This window comes from Syzygium oleosum, unplaced genomic scaffold (genome assembly GCF_021117445.2).
Source record: "Syzygium oleosum isolate NSW1041296 unplaced genomic scaffold, Sole_v2.1 Sole_v2.08, whole genome shotgun sequence".
Classification (NCBI taxonomy): Eukaryota; Viridiplantae; Streptophyta; class Magnoliopsida; order Myrtales; family Myrtaceae; genus Syzygium; species Syzygium oleosum.
In genome coordinates this window covers 7291706-7311672 of record NW_026607492.1, presented here as the reverse complement: position 1 = coordinate 7311672, position 19967 = coordinate 7291706, and the positions used below count along the sequence as shown (strand labels likewise).

At 41.1% G+C, this 19967-nt stretch overlaps 3 protein-coding genes across 3 annotated transcripts; 1 reads left to right on the top strand and 2 right to left on the bottom strand.

Moving 5' to 3' along the window:
- Nucleotides 1-261: 261 nt before the first annotated feature.
- Nucleotides 262-3314, top strand: LOC115686531 (serine/threonine receptor-like kinase NFP). Its single transcript, XM_030611869.2, has 2 exons — nt 262-685; nt 863-3314. The coding sequence occupies exon 2, from the start codon at nt 1294-1296 to the stop codon at nt 3133-3135; it is 1842 nt and encodes a 613-aa protein (XP_030467729.1). The 5' UTR covers nt 262-685; nt 863-1293; the 3' UTR covers nt 3136-3314.
- Nucleotides 3315-3496: 182 nt separating this feature from the next.
- LOC115686522 (lysM domain receptor-like kinase 4) lies at nt 3497-6506 on the bottom strand. Its single transcript, XM_030611858.2, has one exon. It carries the CDS (start codon nt 5595-5597, stop codon nt 3693-3695), a length of 1905 nt encoding a protein of 634 aa, XP_030467718.1. The 5' UTR covers nt 5598-6506; the 3' UTR covers nt 3497-3692.
- A 148-nt stretch (nt 6507-6654) lies between these two features.
- LOC115686541 (cold-regulated 413 plasma membrane protein 4-like) lies at nt 6655-10195 on the bottom strand. Its single transcript, XM_030611881.2, has 4 exons — nt 9653-10195; nt 7253-7360; nt 7059-7129; nt 6655-6937 (listed from the first exon to the last, which is right to left on the bottom strand). The coding sequence occupies exons 1-4, from the start codon at nt 9721-9723 to the stop codon at nt 6702-6704; spliced, it is 486 nt and encodes a 161-aa protein (XP_030467741.1). The 5' UTR covers nt 9724-10195; the 3' UTR covers nt 6655-6701.
- Between the last annotated feature and the right edge of the window lie 9772 nt (nt 10196-19967).

The following is a 19967-nucleotide window of genomic DNA, read 5'->3' as shown; positions in this document are numbered from 1 at the left end:
TTGTTTGTGTGTGGGAGAGCTATTTTCTGCTTGGCCCCTTCACTATGGTTCTTTCTGCTCAATCCTATATGCTTGATTTGTAGTAGATAAAACGATGAGACACAGCTGTTCTGCTGTTCTGTCAGACTATCATACACAACCAATTTTCAGGCGGGAGCCTTTGGCCTGGAGCTTCCTTATTCATTCCTTGTTTCTTTGTTTATTTTGTTTTTAATTATTGTTGTGTTGGACCATATGAACATAGTTTCCTATTTTGATGTATTGCAAGTAAGCTCATTCAACGGACATTCTGTTCAACTGTTTAGCAACATCATGCCGACCTTCGAGCCTTTGAGGTTAGTCCATCGAAAGCATGTTCCCGAGTCAAATTGGTAGGTTACCAACAAAGGGTCATCTAAGGCATCGTTTGATGAGACAAAGTTCCCAATTTATATTGAGCCGTTTACGGTCTACAGCGAGGAACCTCACATCAATTTGCTAACTTAATCAGTTAACCCAGATGAAAAGGCAGCTAATACTTTGTCTCTCAGGAATAAGAAATTGACTCGAGTTCAATTTCAAGATATGACAAAAATTGGGGGAAGTATAATTCTTCGCGAGTCTCATAGCTGAAAGTCGAAATGGAAGTCTAGGCAACTACGTTCTCCTATTCTGTGCAGTCATTTCATCAATCCTTACGCGAATGGTAATAAATCTAACTTCGCAAGCGATCCTCCCGTGTATGATATCCCTCTTAGTTATCGATCCAACATCATATTCTGTCGGTTTCTTTGTGGTATTTGAATTTTTTTAAGATAGATTTGTGGCTTCAAGAGTTTTATTCTATCGTTTGGCTGACTTTCTATGTGTGATAAATATGCAGGATGATCTCTTTCGCCGGCCGAACCGGAGTTTTCTCATCTTACATTAATCTGATGCTCATCACATATTCTCTTTCGAAAGCAACTACCAGCCAAAACAAATACAGATTCCGTTGCCGCCTATTATTTTCAATTATAGACATACATTGCATGTCAAATTGCTATTCACTCCACTCTATGCACAAAATCTGTCCCAAAACATAAAAATAAAAAATCTATTCACAAAAGCTTATTTAATCATTGGATCCAAATGAGAATTGTTCGATTCAAAGCCAAAACAAGAACCTACTTCCAGGTTTTATTAGGACAAGAGTTCCCTAGTTCCATGCGAAAGGTTCACACAAGAATGGGTTTTTGGCTTTTTCCAACCTCAGAGCTTCACCCTCATAAAACTTGGGTTTGAGAGGTTCAATTCATCCTAGATGATAGCCAAATGGCCATCTTTCGTTCCCCCTCAAAATCTCTACTTTTTCTGCATTTCTTCGTCTTCATCGTCTCCATCACAACTCAACCACTTCCTAGACCGAGTGCCAACTTCTCGTGCTTCGCCAACTCGCCGACCTCATGCCCAACATACGTCGCCTACATCACGCAAGAACCTGAATTCATCGACCTTGGAAGCATCTCCGACCTGTTCGGTGTCAGCCGTTTATCCATCTCGCAGGCGAGCAACCTGGCTTCTGAAGATGACCCTTTGTACCCCGGCCAGCTTTTGCTCATACCGATCACGTGCGGCTGCAGTGGCAACAGTTTCTTCACCAACATAACCTATCAGATCAAGGAAGGTGACAGTTACTTCCTGGTCTCAATGAAAGCATTTGAGAACCTCACGAACTGGCAAGTCGAAGAGGAAATGAACCCAGGGATCGATCCAAATATCCTGCAGATTGGAACCAAAGTCACCATTCCTCTCTACTGTAAGTGCCCGGCAAAAGCAGATTCCGAGGCAGGCTTCAACCTTCTTGTTACTTATGTATGGCAGCCCGGAGATGCACTTTCATCAGTGGCCAAAAAGTTCAACGTGACACCTAGCGATATAGTTAAGGAAAACAACGGAGTGAATCTTACTGCATCTGTTGGTCATCCTGTCGTCATACCAGTATCACAATTGCCAGCTCTTTCTCAACCGCTGAATGCTCCTCCGAAGAGAAAAGAATCCAAGCATGAGTGGATTATTGTAGTTTTGAGCTGTGTAGCAGCAGCTATTTTAGTCGTCTGGTTAGCGTTTTTGTTAGTCTGTGTTCGCCGTTTACATAGGAAAGACCCGAAGATTCTGAATCGGAATGCTTCCCGTTGGGAGGACAGAAATCTCATCAAAACTAAGGAGTTCTCAAAAGAAGGTAGATCTGAGTCATCCAAGACGAAGGTCATCCAAGATAAGTTACTTCCCAGCATTTCGGACTACTTGAGCAAGCCAATCATGTATGGGGCTAGAGAGATCATGGAGGCAACGATGAATCTTGATGAGAATTCTAGGATTGATGGCTCAATGTTCCGCGGCACAATTGACGGGAAAGTTTTCGCCGTGAAAACAGAAACTAAGGGCAAAAACACGGAGGAGCTAAAGATTCTACAGAGAGTCAACCATGCGAATCTGATAAAGTTAATGGGTGTTTCGTCAGATGCAAGCGGCAACTTATTTATGGTATATGAATACGCTGAAAACGGTTCGCTCGATAAGTGGCTGTACCAGAGGCCTTCGTCCTCTTCAGAGTCTGTCAACTTCCTCACTTGGATTCAGAGATTGGGCATCGCACTTGATGTCGCCAATGGCCTCCAATACCTGCATGAGCATACTCAACCGAGCATCGTCCATGGAGATATCAGAGCAAGCAACATACTTCTGGACTCCAATTTTAAGGCCAAAATATCAAACTTCTCCAAGGCCAGACCAGCTACAAGTGCGGCGATGTTGAAGGTCGATATTTACGCTTTCGGGTTACATTTGCTTGAGTTACTCTCAGGGAAGCGGGCCATGGGTATGAAAGAAGTAATGGAGATCTTGGAAGCGGAAGAGAATAGAGAGGAGAGGTTGATGGAATGGATGGATCCAGATTTGGAGAGCTTTTATCCAATTCATGACGCGTTGAGCCTAGCAACCTTGGCCCAGGCGTGCACAGCAGAGGAATCTTCTGTGAGGCCAAGCATGGCGGAGATTGCGTTTAATCTCTGCGTGCTTGCTCAGTCGTCTTCGGTGGTGTTGGAAAGGTCTTGGACTACAATAATTGAAGCAGATGAGAGAGTTCAAGTTATCATTCCGGCCATTGCTCGCTGAATCTTTGAGACGCAAGGTTCACGTAAACGTCTTCTCTTTTCATCTTGTAATAAAAGCCGATAAGCACTAGTTTCTGTAAATTTCACAACTCATTGGATTGGACTCGTGATTTTCCTCTTTCTGAATTCCCTTGTAATTGTCTCTACTTGTAGATTTATCAATGCAAGTATAGTTGAAACTACAGTAATATTCATTTTCCTTTCATAAACAGTGCCCTGGAAACACTGAACAGTGAGCCAAAACTAGGGATAAACTAGCAAGAGTTGACCACAAATTTTCGTACGAATCTTTTCGACATAAATGCAACATATCGAAAGCTGCAACTGTTCGACCAAAAAAAAGAAAAAGAAAGCTGTTCCTGTCACAACAAGACAAAGGTATCGCAATGAATCATCTCTTTTGCTGTTTCGCTAGATATACATGAAATAGGATCTTGTATTCAGCATGAGAACAGAAAAAACGAATATGTAGACTGTCCGTATCAGTGAGTCTCTGTGCCAACAATCTAATTACAGCTCGAAGAAAATGCAGAAGCTTGGCAACCTCAGGAGGATGTTCTAGTGTTCCCAGGCCAATGATGCCGTGAAGACCTTCGACAGAGACTGCACGATCTCATCCATGGCAGGGCGATCCGATGGATTTTTCTTCAGGCAACTCTCGATTATTCTGATAACGTAAATGGCAAGGTCCAACGGGTACATCTCTCTCATCGAAGGATCAATTAACTGCATCAGTCTCTCGTGCCCGCCATCCTCAGTAAGCACCAAACTCACAACATCATACGCTTGCATGTTTTCTCCGCCACACAAAGAAATGACCTCTTTCCCAGTCATCATTTCCAGCAAGAGAACGCCAAACGCATAGACATCTAAGTTCACAGAGATCAAACCGTTCTCCAAGTACTCGGGAGCCATATAACCTTTCGTCCCAACGATGTGCCTTGTCAAGGCGAATCCTCCATCCTCTCCTTCTGTCGATCTTGCGAGTCCGAGACTTGCTATCTTGGCCCTAAAGTCGCCATCAAGAAGAATGTTGCTGCTCTTGATGTTCTTGTGGACGTGAGGTGGGGTCGTGAAGTGGTGGAGATAGTCAAGCCCGGTGGCCACATCCAAGGCGATTTGCATTCTCTGCATCCATGTTAAGAATCTTCCTTCGCTGTTATTTTGGTAAATCCACTCGCTCAAGGGTCCGTTCACTGCATATTCATATACGAAGTACCAATGCCCCTCGTCGAAGCATATACCCGAGAGGCGTATAAGATTGGAGTGGTTGATCTTGTTCAGTATGTCCACTTCCCTCGACACATCCCCGTTCATTTTCTTGATCGCCGCGTAATCTCCATTGATTTTGCCACGGTAGACCGATCCCTTGATCAAACAGCTGGAACTGAAGTTTTCGGTTGCCGCTTGCAGCTCTTTATAAGTATACACCTTGATGGACTGCGCAACGCTGGATATGCTATCGAGGAAATCCAGAGAGTCCTCATCCAACTTCTTATTGCTTGGATTTTCAAATGCCTCAAAGCTATCTAAGACCATGGTCGAGTCAATTTTCTCTCTCCTAGTCCTTCCTCTGAAGAACTTAAAGAAAACGACTGTGCCTAACACTGCAATCACAGCAATTCCACCAAGAACACCGATAGTGACATAAACCCATGTCTTCGAACTTTTGCCTGGGGGAGTTGTAATGATAGAAGGCGGTGATGGCAGAGGAGGAGACGGTGATGTGGTCTGAGAACTCGTGGGCGGATTTTCCATCGGTATCAGAAGTGTGGTGAAAGCATAGATGGTTTCCCCTACAGAGAGATTATTAGCTTTTAAAGTAGCCGTGGCATCTGCTCCAAATCTCGCAGTAATATCAGAAATGTCGTCGCCAGCCACAGTAGCATAGGTCAAGAGATAATTTATACCCGCATCACTCTGGTTTTTTGTTGGACAAGCACACCTAACAGGGACAGTAATTTTTGCACCAACAGACAAATCAGAAGCACTAATGTTGTTCACATTCTGGAGAGCTTGGCATGTTGAGAGGGCTTGGTAAGTGTTATTGGCAATGGACAAGTAGTTATCTCCTGACTGGACAACATAACTGGCATTCTCTTGATAGTACTGACCTGAACATGAGCAAGTGATGGGGACTATCACCAAATGATCGGTACTAAAGCTTGCGGATCCGGCGACCGAGTTTATCAACGAGACTTGAGACGGGCTCGAGGCCAAGAGAGCCGAGACAGACGAGACCGTGTTGTAAGGGGATCGGGACCGGAAAATGAGGTAGGATTGGCAGCTTCTGTTGAGGCCATTGCAGGTGTATCCGAATTGCGAGGAGGAGTTGTCGGTGGAGGTGCAAGCTGTTGTGGTCAAGCCCACATAAGGTTGCTGGGCAAGAACCACCAAAGGTGATGAGGCCAACGCGAAGAAAACGAAGGTTGAAATGAGGGAGAAGATAGACAAGAGAGCCATTGTTCTTTGTTTTCGGGAATGATCTGAAGGAGGGGGTTGTGACAGGTGCTTTATGCGGGGTTTTTGGAAGCTTTATGAACATTGACTTTCCTGAAGGAAGAGAGACAACTAACGCAAGGGGCGAATGCTTCAGCTTTTGGATTGTTGGACCTTACCATCTACGTAAGGTGCTCTACTTTATTCCCACACTTATTGACGGTCCAGAAGGGAAGGCAAATTAAAATTCTTGCACACTTTTGAATCTTTCTTCTCCCCAATCACTGGTGGTGCCACCGAAGATCGTTCAACACACGCTAACCAATCTTGTGGGTTAACATAGACTACAGATTCTGACCAAAACAAAAACATAGGCCATAGATTTTCTGGGTCTGTCTCATGTCATCGTGCTGGCCACAGCAGGGAAACAAATCTGACACTATAAAAAAAAACAAGCAATTGGTAGCAAAAACTCTAATATACAACCCAAAAGAAGAACGAATCAAAAGTTTCAAGAGTATTTCTTTCTTTTTTCTTTTGTCATTGTTAAAATAACGACAATAAAGTTTGATTGTTTCTTAAGTTTGTACTGTTGTTTAAGTGGACGAAAGATGGTTGGTAGTTACTTGGTTGCGGCAACTGAGGAAGAGGTTCGGGAAAGAGGCGGCGAAGTTGACTTTGAAATGTTCTATGTTCTGGCAAATCTGTTCACGCAAACCAGGAGATTTTCCCACATGGTATGGATAAGTCAAAGGCTAAATCGAGACGTAAATGCAATGTTAAGCTTGTCTTGAAATTCGAGGTAGTGGGCTGCCTATATTTGATCCAACATTGGTCCTACCACACCGAGGAGTCTCCTTCATAGTCTGACAAAAACAGACGATTCTTTCGGCGTTCTAACGAGGTTCGTCGACCCTCCTAACTTTAGAAGCAGTGAGATTCACATCAGAGCTCACATAGAGAACACGGATCCTCACATTTCTTGCTCTGTAACTGATCTTGAAAACTACTTGAATAAAGTAAAACAAGTTCAGTACCGGGGTGAATGCTCAGCATCAACGAAAAGCTCGAGCAAGCATGATTTGTATCAAAAAGTGCAAGATCGCCATCTCATTTGAAGCACGCAGCCTACCAAGTACCTTTACACAGGTAATATATTGTAAAGAAAAAGAGAAAGCCCACCCCAAGACAATAACCGAAGCAATGGCAATTGCAACACCAATTAGCGAGCCCGTCCATGCCCCATATCTCATTTATGACCAGTATAATTCCTAGAATTAGACAAAATATGCCACCCACCATGCTGTCACGTAGTCCGTTGACGATCCAGTCAGGAGTTATGACGAATAAGATACAACGAGAAACTGCACATTAAGAGATGAACAGGCAGAGCTAGTTAGAAGCTTTTAATGTAGAAGAACAGTGACTCTGACGTTCAAGTTCTCCAATAGGAACAGTTCTTAGAGTACAGAGACAGTTTCAAACCTGTGATGGTTCGAGGAAAGAAGAGGTTGGCTGCGACGGCGAGAAAAGCAACCCAACAACCAAACTGTCCCCTGCATCATTGTTTGGGTAACATAAGTAACCGAAACAGAAGGTTGCAAAGAACGTCTTCTAGAAAAGTGAGTGTGAATTAAGTCATTTTCCGTGCTAACAAAAAGCTATGATTCACAATCTACCTAAGAATTTTGAAGAGCACAGTGGGAAAACTTGTGAATAGATACAATACAAGAGCAGTAGTCTGCATGGATGATTTCCTCCCAGCTCGATTTATGATCAACAAGAATCTGCGAAAGAAAGAAGGTGAATAAATACTTTTGGCTAAGAATAGTCCAGCGCCTAGCATACCCCAAGCATAAAGCAGAACTCAAATCAGAATTAAGGAAATAGCATGGCAAACTCAGGGCTCGTATTAATAGGGATTAGTAAGAAATGAAAGAAAATTTGTAGCACTTGTGACAAAGTCACTACAAGTCCCAATCTTTCAATGTGCATATGATACTTTTAAGAGGCTTTCCCCAACAATACTACCTCTAAGAATGTCGTATGACCAACCAACATAAATCTTCGTGCCGATTATCTTTATTTCACAGCCATGTGATCTGCTTTAACAATAACATGCTGTCTAAACTATCATGCCGATTAGTCTACTCAGAAGGAATAGTGCCTCTGAAGAAGCACAATCACATAGCACAGCTTCTTGTAATGGTGCGATCTTTCTGTATAAGTTAAAGCTTGGCATAAATAATGATATAACTCTGGCATCTGAAACTGAAGTGTTTTTCCCTTTTCAATTCAGTGTGGTATTCCAAAACTTATCAACCTGCACCTCTTTATAAATCTGAACCACATAAAAAGTAGGACCTTTGGCCAAAATTCAAACTAGAATATAGTCGAATGAGGAAATTAGGCTTTATTTGACAAACATGGGTTCACTTAATGGAGAAGAAATTGGTTCATTAATACGCGACAACCAATAAGAGATTGAAATGACATAATTTTGCTTTAGACTGATATATTCCAATATTTTCGCCTTACCATATCTCTATTCCGAGCTCCTCAGCTCCTTTCTCACACACAATTCCACCACAAGGCAGCACCACCTCAAGTTAAAACCTAAGCAAAATACCCTTGCATCATCGCTTAGTCGTTACTTCAATTCTTTTGTCCAACAAATGCTACAAGCTTTTGATTTATTCAAATACTCAACCATGCCTGCTCTTCTTTCTGGTCAAACTTATACAAATCCGGACCAGACTGCATTGCAAACACACAGTTGCAGTGTTTTATTTACATGCATTGCTATGTAACAATTGAACCATACTGCATTATAAGATCCTAAGGGCTAAGGATTCACTAGTTCCTAAACAATCTTCCATCACTTCTCAAGACATAGTTACTTCACAAGTACACCAATTTGTATCTAACAATGATTGCAGGTTCGAACCTCCAACATCATCTAACTAGGAAGAGATTAAGTTAGCAACAATTCAGTATCGCAGTAGGCATTCCATTGTCCATCAAATTAACCATACGGCGTACATACATGGACCCTAAGTTTAGCGGGATAAACATGATTCAAGCAAACAGTCGTTTATTTACGAGGCATAGCCTGGAAGCATGTCAAAATCTTCTCAAATGCAACTAAATAGTGTGCAGATTTGAGCCGTACTAATGACGCAATAGGCAGCGATGTGCCATTACACTGCTACCCACCAACAACTGACCCACATAACACGAAGTTTATATACACTCAGATCATAAAGCCAGGACTAGCAACTATACAAAACTTGTGTCGGAAAATCAAAACCTTATACTTTGCTTTTCAACTCCATTAACAGAAAAGAGATAAAGAATATATATTTTTTCTTTCCTAGTCCTATCCCAATGAATTCTGAGATCCAGTCTACTAAGAGTCATGCATCACCTATGGATGGGATCTTAATGGGCTTTTGCATATGTTGTTTACTCTGCTTAATAGCTGAAGCCTTTCGTATGGGAAATCCTTCTATCCCGCTCGCATTTACAATCTTCCCCAATCGTTCTCCACAGACTGCAAGAGCACTGGTGACAACAATCCCACATCGCCTAAATATGGATTTTATAGGGCTTCTATTACAAAATTTCTCGCTCCACCTAATACTTGAGATTCCAGGCTTATACATAACAAACCAAACAATTACCACTCTCTTGTTCAGTGGAGCTTGGCTTCTATCTACTTCCACACTCCAGTCTTATTTCAGTTTCACATTAGTGCCCCCAAACAATCAAACACTTCATTTTCATCCTCCAGGCTAAATTCAGCTGACACAGACTCCAAACTAGAAATTGATCTACACCGTAATTCAAGTTCTTGATTAATTAGTGTACAGGAAGTGGCTCAAATTGCAAACCGTGGAAGCCACAAATGGGCTGAAAGAGCCGCAAAACTTTCAGAGTTCTGAACCCCCATCATCCCTTTTCGCCGAACCTCCGAGCTCAATTGTCACGCGCGCGCATCGCCAAATCATCAGCACATCTCGATCGGGCAACCAATGTTTCAAGAAAATCAAACAAGAAGCGAAGGGAGACAAACCCACATGGCAGAGATCGTCCCACCCCACTGAAAGGTGGCGAGAGCTCCGCTGCTCGATCCAATCTCGCCATCCATCGGAGTCGAAGCAGCAGCTGCAACGGCCACTTCGGCCACTGATACTTACAAAGTTCAACCGATCCTTGGATTCTGGTTCCGGCAGAATGCAAGAATCGGTGAACTTCCTTCTTGTTATCTCACTCTACTCCACGAGGACAAAAGCTTGGTAGAGGAAGGAGAAGGAGAATATGCAGGTTGGCGGGTCCCGGATCCAGGTTGAGAGCGAGCTCCAGCAGTTCTTGGTACCTAATCTCTGACACGCACGCACTCGTGTACGAGATTGTTCCTCGTACCCATTTTATGGGCACTCGACTTATGGTCGAAGGAAGAATCGGACGGTGGAATTCAACAGAGAAAGAGCGGCTGGCATCGATTTCCGACTCGGTTAAGGGCGACTCGAGTAAATCATGTAGTACGGATCATCTTGATTTGTAAGATACTGATCATTTCAATGGAGGGTGGATACATAATCGCGAAAGGAACGGCACTACCTCTCTGTGTCCAATTCAAAATCTTAAATCGATAAGTGGAATGATAGTCTATATTTCAACAAAGATTACTTATTATCCAGATCCAAGTCATTATAAAGTCTCATTTAGCAAAAAAAAAAAGTCATTATAAAGTCTCAATTGTTACTAACTTCGGGTTTTAGTTTGGATAGTTGAGTTAAAATTACTTTGATTTTTGGGATAATAATACAAATGATTTATGAATTTTGGTTTAACGTGCAATGTCATCGTTACACTTTTACTTATGCAGTATGGTCCCCAAACTTTGGGCCAATGTACACTTTCGTCCATCAGCTTTTAATTTGTTCAATATAATCTCCAAAATATTGATAGATGTTCAATGTAGTCTCTAGACTATATGATATGTTCAAAAGTTCATGGACTATATTGAACATCGGACAAAAGTTCGAGTACCATATTGAACGAATTAAAAGTTTAATAACGACATTACACATTTGACCAAAATTAGGGGATCGTTCGTGTCATTTTCCCTTTGGTTTTTTTTTTCTTTTGAGTTGGTTGTTTGTTAGTTCGAATTTGACTTAGTGGGTCAATTTTTTAAAAAAAATTATTAAAAAATGCTCTTAGGATTCTTGTTAAACAATCAATTAAGGAAATATTACAATTTTCTACCTCCGTGATAAATACAATCAATACTTTAAAAATCAAGTATTTTTCTATTAAACATATTTAATAAGTGCCATGGATGAGGGAGTAACACAATTGTCCTTCCACTCGAAGAACACAACCTTAAATCACTCACAAACCAACTCCCAAAAGCCCCCGTGATAACGTTCTCGCTCTATTGGTCACTCACCAAGGAATCTGAATAGATTGGGAAAGAGAGAGGTGAGCAACCACGACCTAATGAGTAGCGTGTATTTTTCTAAGCAGATCGAGTAGCCACTATGCATATATATATATAAGCAATACTGAAATTAATTATCCAACTCTTTAATATACATATCAAATCATATATGAGTTATATCATTTTAACATAATCGTATACATATTAGAAAACATTCGTTAAATCAATAATATCATAACAAACATCAATGAACTTATCATGTTAACGGTCCATTCTATTGATCAATCTCAAATCACACATTAATGGTCTATCCATCGATAGATCTATTACTCAATATCAAACCATGTTCAAGACACAATGCATTGTGACAAAGCGACCAATGTTCCCCCTTTGACAAGGTATCCACCTATTATAAGCCGATAGCTCGGCCCACAAGGATATCCTCACCTGTATGTATACCCACAAGCCCCTAAATAGGCTCAGAGTGACACTGAGCATCATCAACAATCCACAACAAAATACTTAACAATCCTAAAAACAAATCCATAACTGATATCACAAATCAATTTATAAAACAAAACATACAATATTTCGTAACTCAACTCATACACTAGAATACATTTTGCAATTCATTTCATAAATACTTATAAAACTAAAAAATAGGGTTATATATGTGCGATCCGAAGTTATTCATTAAATATGTCATAAACATCACTTTTCCTCTTTAACCAAATCACACTTTGCACATAATATGTCTCATACTTTTCATTTTTAAAATATTAGTTTACAAACTCAAAGAAAAGATAACATCACTCACCCAAAATGCCACAATACCAAATAACGACGCTCACTCGAACCGATGATCTCATAATCCCAATAAATAAATGAGAATTGACATCAAAACCAGGTAAAAAACTACGATAACTACGAAATAGTTAAACTACCAAAACGACTCATGCGACAACAATCGCTCACTCAATACGATTATTCAAGCCATTCGCAACACAGACTCACATACGAAATCCTAAAATTTCGCTCCAATGAAACCGTTGCTCAAAATCAACTCCTGCCAAAATTCACAACCTTACAATGCCATAATCCTCTATTTCCATGAAATCCCATAACTCAACATCTCAAAAATCAAATTACGCAACTCGATTTTCACAAAACTTCGAATATAAGCCCTTATTACGAAAACTACTCTAATTGGATGAAAGAGGGGCGTGTCACTTACCAAGCGTTGTGATACGTAATTAATCTAGCTTGACGAAATTTTCGCGACATGTGCGCATAAAACCCCTTTCCCTTTCTTCTTGTTCTTTCTTATCTTTCTTTCTTTCTCCTTTCTCTTTTTCTTTTCCTTTCCCATCAAGCTCCTGGTCTCTTTATGTTGAATTACGCTTTCTTTTCTCTTTTGTTGACTTTTCAACCTTTCTTTTCTTTTTCTGTTTTTGCTTTTTCCCTTTTTTTGACTTTTTTGAACCCACATTTTTCATTATTCCCTATTTAAAAAAAATTTCATCCTCAAAAGTTACACTTATCTCAACCATCAAACAAATTCTCAAGCTCCCTTTGTCATTCTCTCTCAACTCTCATGAGCAAAACAATCAAAGCTTGTCTTCAACCCAAATAGAGCCTGTCCCACCGAATATGTTCTAGTTGACCATCCTCGGAGTAAGCTACAGAACCTTCACGAACTCCATCACCTTGAGCACCTGTCTTGCTCCTATCCTAGGAGTTGGAATTTAGATCCTTTCACCTCATCCACTCCTCTACACATTTAGAATCACCACCAAAGTCCTAGATTTGCGTGCTGGAAACTCCTTGTCAGAACGCACCTTGAGAACCTTAAAATATATTCCCCATACCAAAGGTAACATCTTGCTTGCTTCTTTTATCTTGCGAGTTGAGAAGAATCACCACCAAAGTCCTAGATTTGTGTGCTGGAAACTCCTTGTCAGAACGCACCTCGAGAACCTTAAAATATATTCCTAGTATCAAAGGTAACATCTTGCTTGCTTTTGTTATCCCTTAAAAGATGAAGCATACTTCTCTGAATCGGAACCGACTCGAATAGAGACATACATCATAAGACCTAACAAAAAAATTATTGCGTTACAAACTAACACACAAACTCGCAGCGTCCCACAAAATCTACTCTCAAATATCAAATCCTACGCTCTAATAACAAAATATGTCACACCTCAAATCTTACCAGAAAGGGGGAATGACACGACTGTCCTTCTACCGGAATGACTTAGCCTCAAACCACCCACAAACCAACTCCCAAAAGTTTCCGCGATAACGGTCTCACTCTATTGAGAAAGAGAGGGCTAAGCAACAACAATCCAATAAATAGTGCGTATTTCTTCTAAGCAGATCGAGCAGCTACCATGTATATATACATATGTATAGATATATATATATATATATATATATATATAAGTAATACCAGAAACTCATTATCCAACTCTTTAATATAAGCAATACCAAAAACTCATTATCCAACTCTTTACATATATATATCTAATCATATATGAGTTATACATAACCGTATACATATCATAAAACATTCGTTAAATCAATAATATCATAACAAACATCAATGGTCAAATCCATTGATCAATTTCTAACAAAAACCACGTCAATGGTCAATTCCATTGACCAATCTCAAATGACACGTCAAATGGTCCATCCATTGACAAATTAATTATTCAATATCAAACCATATTCACGACACAACGCATTGTAACAAGACAACCAAGATTCCCTCTTTGACAAGGTCTCCACCTATTATAATTCGGTGGCTCGATCTACAATGATATATCGGTTACCAACAAGCCCCTAAATAGGCTCACAATGACATTGAGCATTATCACCGATCCACAACGACATTCTTAACAATCCTCAAAACCAAATCCATAATCGATATCACAATTCAATTTACAAAACAAAACATACAATCTTTCGCAACTAAACTCATCCACCAGAATACCTTTTGCAATTCATTTCATAAACACTTCTTAAACATTTCAAATAACAAATAGTGTAGTAAATGTTCGATCTGAAGTTATGCATCAAATATGCCATAAATATTACTTTTTCTCTTTAGCCAAAACACACTTCGCACATAATATGTCTCATACTTTTCATTTTCAAAATATAATTATACAAACTCAAAGAAGAGATAGCATCACTTACCTGAAATGCCCAAAAACCAAAGAACAATTAAATGAGAATCGACGTTAAAATCAAGTAAAACACTACGACAACTACGAAATGGCTCAACTACCAAAACGACTCCTACGCGACAACAATCGCTCAGTCAAAACGATTATTCAAGCCATTTGCAACACGGAATTCGCACACGAAACCCTAAAATTTCACCCCGATGAAACCATTACTCTAAATCGACTCCTGTCAAAATTCACAGCTCTATAATGCCATAATCCACTATTCCCATGAAATCTCATAACTCAACATCTCAAAAATCGAATTACGCGGCTCGATTTTCACAAAACTTCGAATATAAGCCCTAATTATGAAAGTTACTCTAATTGGACGAAAGAGGGGCACGAGCACTTACCGAATGTTGCGATACATAGTAAATCCAGCTTGACAAAGCTACCATGGTATGTGCGCACAAAACCCCTCTTCTTTTCTTCTTCTTCTTCTTTTTTTTCTTTCTTTCTTTCCTCTCTCTCTCTCTTTTTCTCTCTTTCCCGAGCAATCTCTTGGTCTCTTTATGTTGAATTGCCCTTTTATTTCTCTTTTGTTGACTTTTCAACCTTTCTTTTCTTTTTTTTCTTTTTTTGCTTTTCCCTTTTTTTTTTGACTTTTTGAGCCCATATTTTACACATTAACAATACTCTTTTTAAGATTAAGTTTGTTTCTTTCCGGTGCTTATATCTTCACCTAATTTGACTTTATAAAATGTTTTCTTGTGACAAACATTCCTTCACTTATGGAATTCCCTTTTTTATTAGGTCATAGCTATTTTCTCATATAGATTTTCACCTCACCCCACATTTATGAAAACATGGGAATGAAAAAACGAAGTATTTTTTTATGCCCAATATCCATTTTCCATTCATTCTTATTCTGAGATACCAAATACCAAAAGAAACAGGAATGAGGTCTAATTCACATTTCACTCCTTATTTCCAATAAATTTAAGATAGCATTCATGTTTTGAAAAAAAAAAACCTAAATTGGTAAATAAATTACTCATTGAATGAGAATCCTTCAAAATTGTAGAAACGATCACCAAACAACATTTTGTTATTGGGATTCTACGACCATATATCACAAACAATCTAGAACCCTAGCATTGGTTGGCACTAAGACCTGGGTCCCCGACACCCAGACCCCAGTCTCCAAGGAGCAAACCCGGGTCCCGACGCCTTGACCTTGGACTCGAAGGCCCAGACTCAAGTTCTAGGTGCCCAGGCCCGTGTCCCTAGTGGCTGGAACTAGGAACTCAACGCATAGACCCGTTCCTTGATCCAGCACCCCGGCGTTTGTTGGCACTAAGTCCCGGGTCCTCGGCACCCAAACCCCAATCTCCAAGGAGCAAACCCGGGTCCCAATGCCTTGACCCTGGACTCGAAGGCCCAGACTCAAGTTCTAGGCACCCAGGCCCATGTCCCTAGTGGCTGGAACTGGGAGCTCAGTACATAGACCCATTCCTCAATCCAACACCCCGACCTCATACCCCAACGCTCAACCCAAGACCCAACTCCAAGAATATTAGACCCAAGATAGGCCCAAAACATATGAGGCCTAATGCCATGTGACTCCTGCATAACACTTTAGTCCATCCAGACAACACGATATAATACCTATTCAATGAAATTTGATTACATGGAGTAAATTAGATTCAAATATGATTACTTGATGGACTCTTTATGAATGGAACCAAACGAGCTTAAATATTTCTAAGTTGTATTAAGATGAAATAGTATTTTAGAAACTATAACATCTCTACGTCAAAATTATATTTTGAATCAAGGACGAGCCCAAAAGGGGTTAAAAGGTTTAGCCCCTCCAAGAGCACGTGCACTAACAGGAAGCCTAGGCATAAATAGTTGAAGGTCCAATCACACTTATATATAGGGCAAAAGTTACTAAAAATTATAGATTGTATCCACTGTGACACACTTATCCTAAATTTTTTATGTGATATTAAAATTCCCAAAGTTGTACCTATGTGACACATTTACCCACAGTCAAATTTTTGTCAATGAGAATCGTTAAAAATCTGCCTACATAGATACCAGAAAGCCAAGAGTTTTGATATCGCGTCCACGTGGCTTAAGTGAAATAAAAATGACGTTGTTTTGGCTAAAAAATATCATCTAATGGAATCTTGATAAAGGGTAAATGTGTCACATGGGTACAAATTTTGGATTTTTTATGTCACGAGAAAAATTTTAGGGTAAATGTGTCATAGTGAGCATAATTTAAGGTTTTTGATGTCACAAAAAAATTTAGGATAACTAAATCACAGTAAGTATAGTTTGGGATTTTCCATTGGCTTTTTCCCTATATATATTGAAATTTGCCCCTGATTGTTTTCTTCTCTCTATTCTTCCGGTATATTTCTCCCACTCGAATGTATTTTTTTGAAGGGGATAATAGCATAAATGACTCCTAATGTTTGGTTCAATGTGCAATGTTTTCCCTAAACTTTCAATCTATGTAATGTGATCCATGAACTTTAGCTCAATGTGCAATGTCGTCCTTAGACTTTTAATTTGTTCAATGTGGTCCCGAACTATTTGTCAATGTTCAATATAGTCCTTAGACTATATGAAAATGCTTAAAAGTTCATGGACCATATAGAATAAATTAAAAGTTCGAAGACAACATTACACATTGAACCAAAGTTCAAGAACCGCATTAAACAAATTAAAAGTTAATGGACAACATTGCAAATTGAATTAAATTTCATAGATCGTTTGTGTCATTTTCCCTTATTTGAGTTGACAATTATTAGGTTGAGACTTTTCGACCCCCTTTTTGAACAAAAATAGTTCGTAACAGTTCAATTACACTAAATTAAAAATCCATCCAACCAATGCAATTCCCATTGCCTTTTCTCTTACATCCCTTTCCCTCCATGGGCACACCCCTGGTTCTCAATTCCATCCGCCGCCGGGCCACAATCGTCCGTCGGACCACCGTCTAGAACTTCCTAAGCATGCTTTCCTAGAAAGGTCTCAAGACATTCACCATTGATGGACTCGCATCTAATTCTCTTTATGCTAATATGCCAAGCATTTTGCATGATCCTCATTGATGTCTACTAGATGGATTTTTTACACTGGACATTTTGAGTTAACTTCATCTAAAACTTGGTTTCCCCTTTTACCAAGTCACTTTGGTTAGTGAAACGTAAGTGAATTTTTTATTGCGAAAACCTTGTGTTCATTCTTCTCTATTGACAATTGATTTTAATTGTGACAGAATGCAATCACTGAATCTGAAAGATGATTCGATGCTAACTTGGACAATTGACGTATGGAAGATAATGCTTATACGGAGTAATTAATTTGCAAAAGGTTGTGGTCATGTATAATTTGTTATCTCCATCATGACCACAACAAATGGGACAAGACCACATAAATTGCTATATGGAAAGCAAATGTTTTGTATTAGTTATAGTTTTCTTTTTGTTGGGCAGATAATCCATGATTTTTGTGCTTGTATGGTCGAATCCTCTGTCGTAGGCCTTCGAAAAGATTGATCCTTATTAGTTTTGGGCCTTAAACCCATTAGCAGAATCCATCTGAGTTTGTTCCTCCTCAGAAGAATTAGATTGGCCTGTAAAATTTGCAATTTGGAACCTATAGTCTTCATGCCATGGACAGTCGGGGTATTCCACGCTAGACACAATCCATCTGCACGACACAAAGACGATACGAGATAAAACGCGAGTTAATGGAACTAGCAAGACCAGAACCTAGTTCAATTTCAACTAACAAGCGTTTTCCAACAAGAATCAGCATATGGACTTTCTTCTTTTGACCTTATTGAATTTAGTAAGACCTACTGACCAAGGCATAATTGAATAGTAACTTGTTACTCCCCATTGACATATCGACCTACTTACATAATCCATCATGACATAAAATATACTAGACTTCATCATTTAATGCTTCACGAGTAGTAGAGCGGATTGTTTCTTCAATCTTTCTTAATGTTGTAGTTCACATGCATGAGAAATTATACAAGAAAAGTCCTACTATCCACAACGCTAGTGGAGAGAGATTTCCAACTGCTCCCAAAAGCACAATATCCATGTCCACACAATTCAATCAAGGGTTGCTGAGTATAACAAACTTTCTCATTATCTTTGCGTGCTCCACATTGCTCAACCCTAGAAAGAACTGATCAAGCTATTCAATCTACATCAAATTGAGAATATCCTTCTCTAATCTTATTGAATTTGACAAGCATGGGCAATGGTTGAGTAAGAATTGAACTTTCCCATGCAATAGAGGGAAAATTACCAAAAAAGTCCTAAACCTTTTGCAATTGTGCCAATTCAGTCCTAAACCTTTTTTTTTGCCATTTCAGTCCTCAAACTTTTACAATTGTGCCAATTCAGTCCATCTGGCCACTTTTAGCCGGCCGGCGCTGACGTGGACGCCGGGCAGCTGATGTGGCATTATTTTAATATTTTTTCCTTCTTCCCCTTGGCCGGACCGGCCAGGGGGAGGCCCGCCGGCGAGGTGACCTCGCCGGCCATGGCGAGGCCGACCTCGCCCGCCATGGGCGAGGTCGACCTTGCCCGGCCATGGCGAGGTCGAGCTCGCCCATGGCCGGCGAGCTTGACCTTGCCCGGCCGACGGCGAGGCCTCGCCCGGCCATGGCAAGGTCGAGCTCGCCGGCCATGGGCGAGGACGAGCTCGCCGGCGACGACGAGGCCTCGCCCGGATCCGCGAGACCTCGCCATCGCTAGGCGAGGTAGAGCTCGCCGGCGACGAGCGAGGTCGAGCTCGCCGGCGACGACGAGGTCTCGCCGGATCCGGGCGAGGCCTCGCCGTCGCCGGGAGAGCGAGAGCTCGACCTCGCCCATGGCCGGCGAGCTTAAGCTCGACCTCGTCCATGGCCGGCGAGCTCGACCTCGCCCAGCGACGGTGAGGCCTCGCCCGGCCATGGCGAGGTCTAGCTCGCCGACCATGGGCGAGGCCGAGCTCGCCTGGCGACGGCGAGACCTCGCTCAGATCTGGCGAAACCTCGCCGTCGCTGGGCAAGGTCGAGCTCGCCCGGCGACGGCGAGGTCTTGCCAGATTTGGGCGAGGCCTTGCCGTCACTGGGTGAGGCCTCGCCGTCACCGGGCGAGCTCGGCCTCACTGATGGCCGGCGAGCTCGAGCTCGCCCAGCGACGGCGAGGTCTCGCCAGATCTGGGCAAGGCCTCGCCGTCGCCCATGGCCGGCGAGGTCGACCTCGCCATGGCCGGGCGAGGTCGACCTCGCCCATGGCCGGCGAGGTCAGCCTCGCCATGGTCGGCGAGGTCACCTCGCCGGTGAGCCTCCCCTTGGCCGGATCGGCCAGGGGGAAGAAGGAAAAAAATATTAAAATAATGCCACGTCAGCCGGCCGGCCAAAAGTGGCCGGGTGGACTGAATTGGCACAATTGTAAAAGGTTTAGGATTGAAATGGTAAAAAAAAAAAAGGTTTAGGACTGAATTGGTATAATTACAAAAGGTTTAGGACTTTTTTGGTAATTTTCCCTGCAATAGATGTTGTCGATAAAAGTCAAACTATGTGACAACATGGAAGTAATATTCCATTGTAAGTATTTAAGCACATTTTTATTTCGCTCTTTCCCTTAGTAGTTTCTCCATTGAAACTGAAGCTGCGGTGGTTCTTTTCATATATTAGGTATCTATTTGATGCTTGCGCATATACGTAACCCATCTGAGGGGGCTAACCCT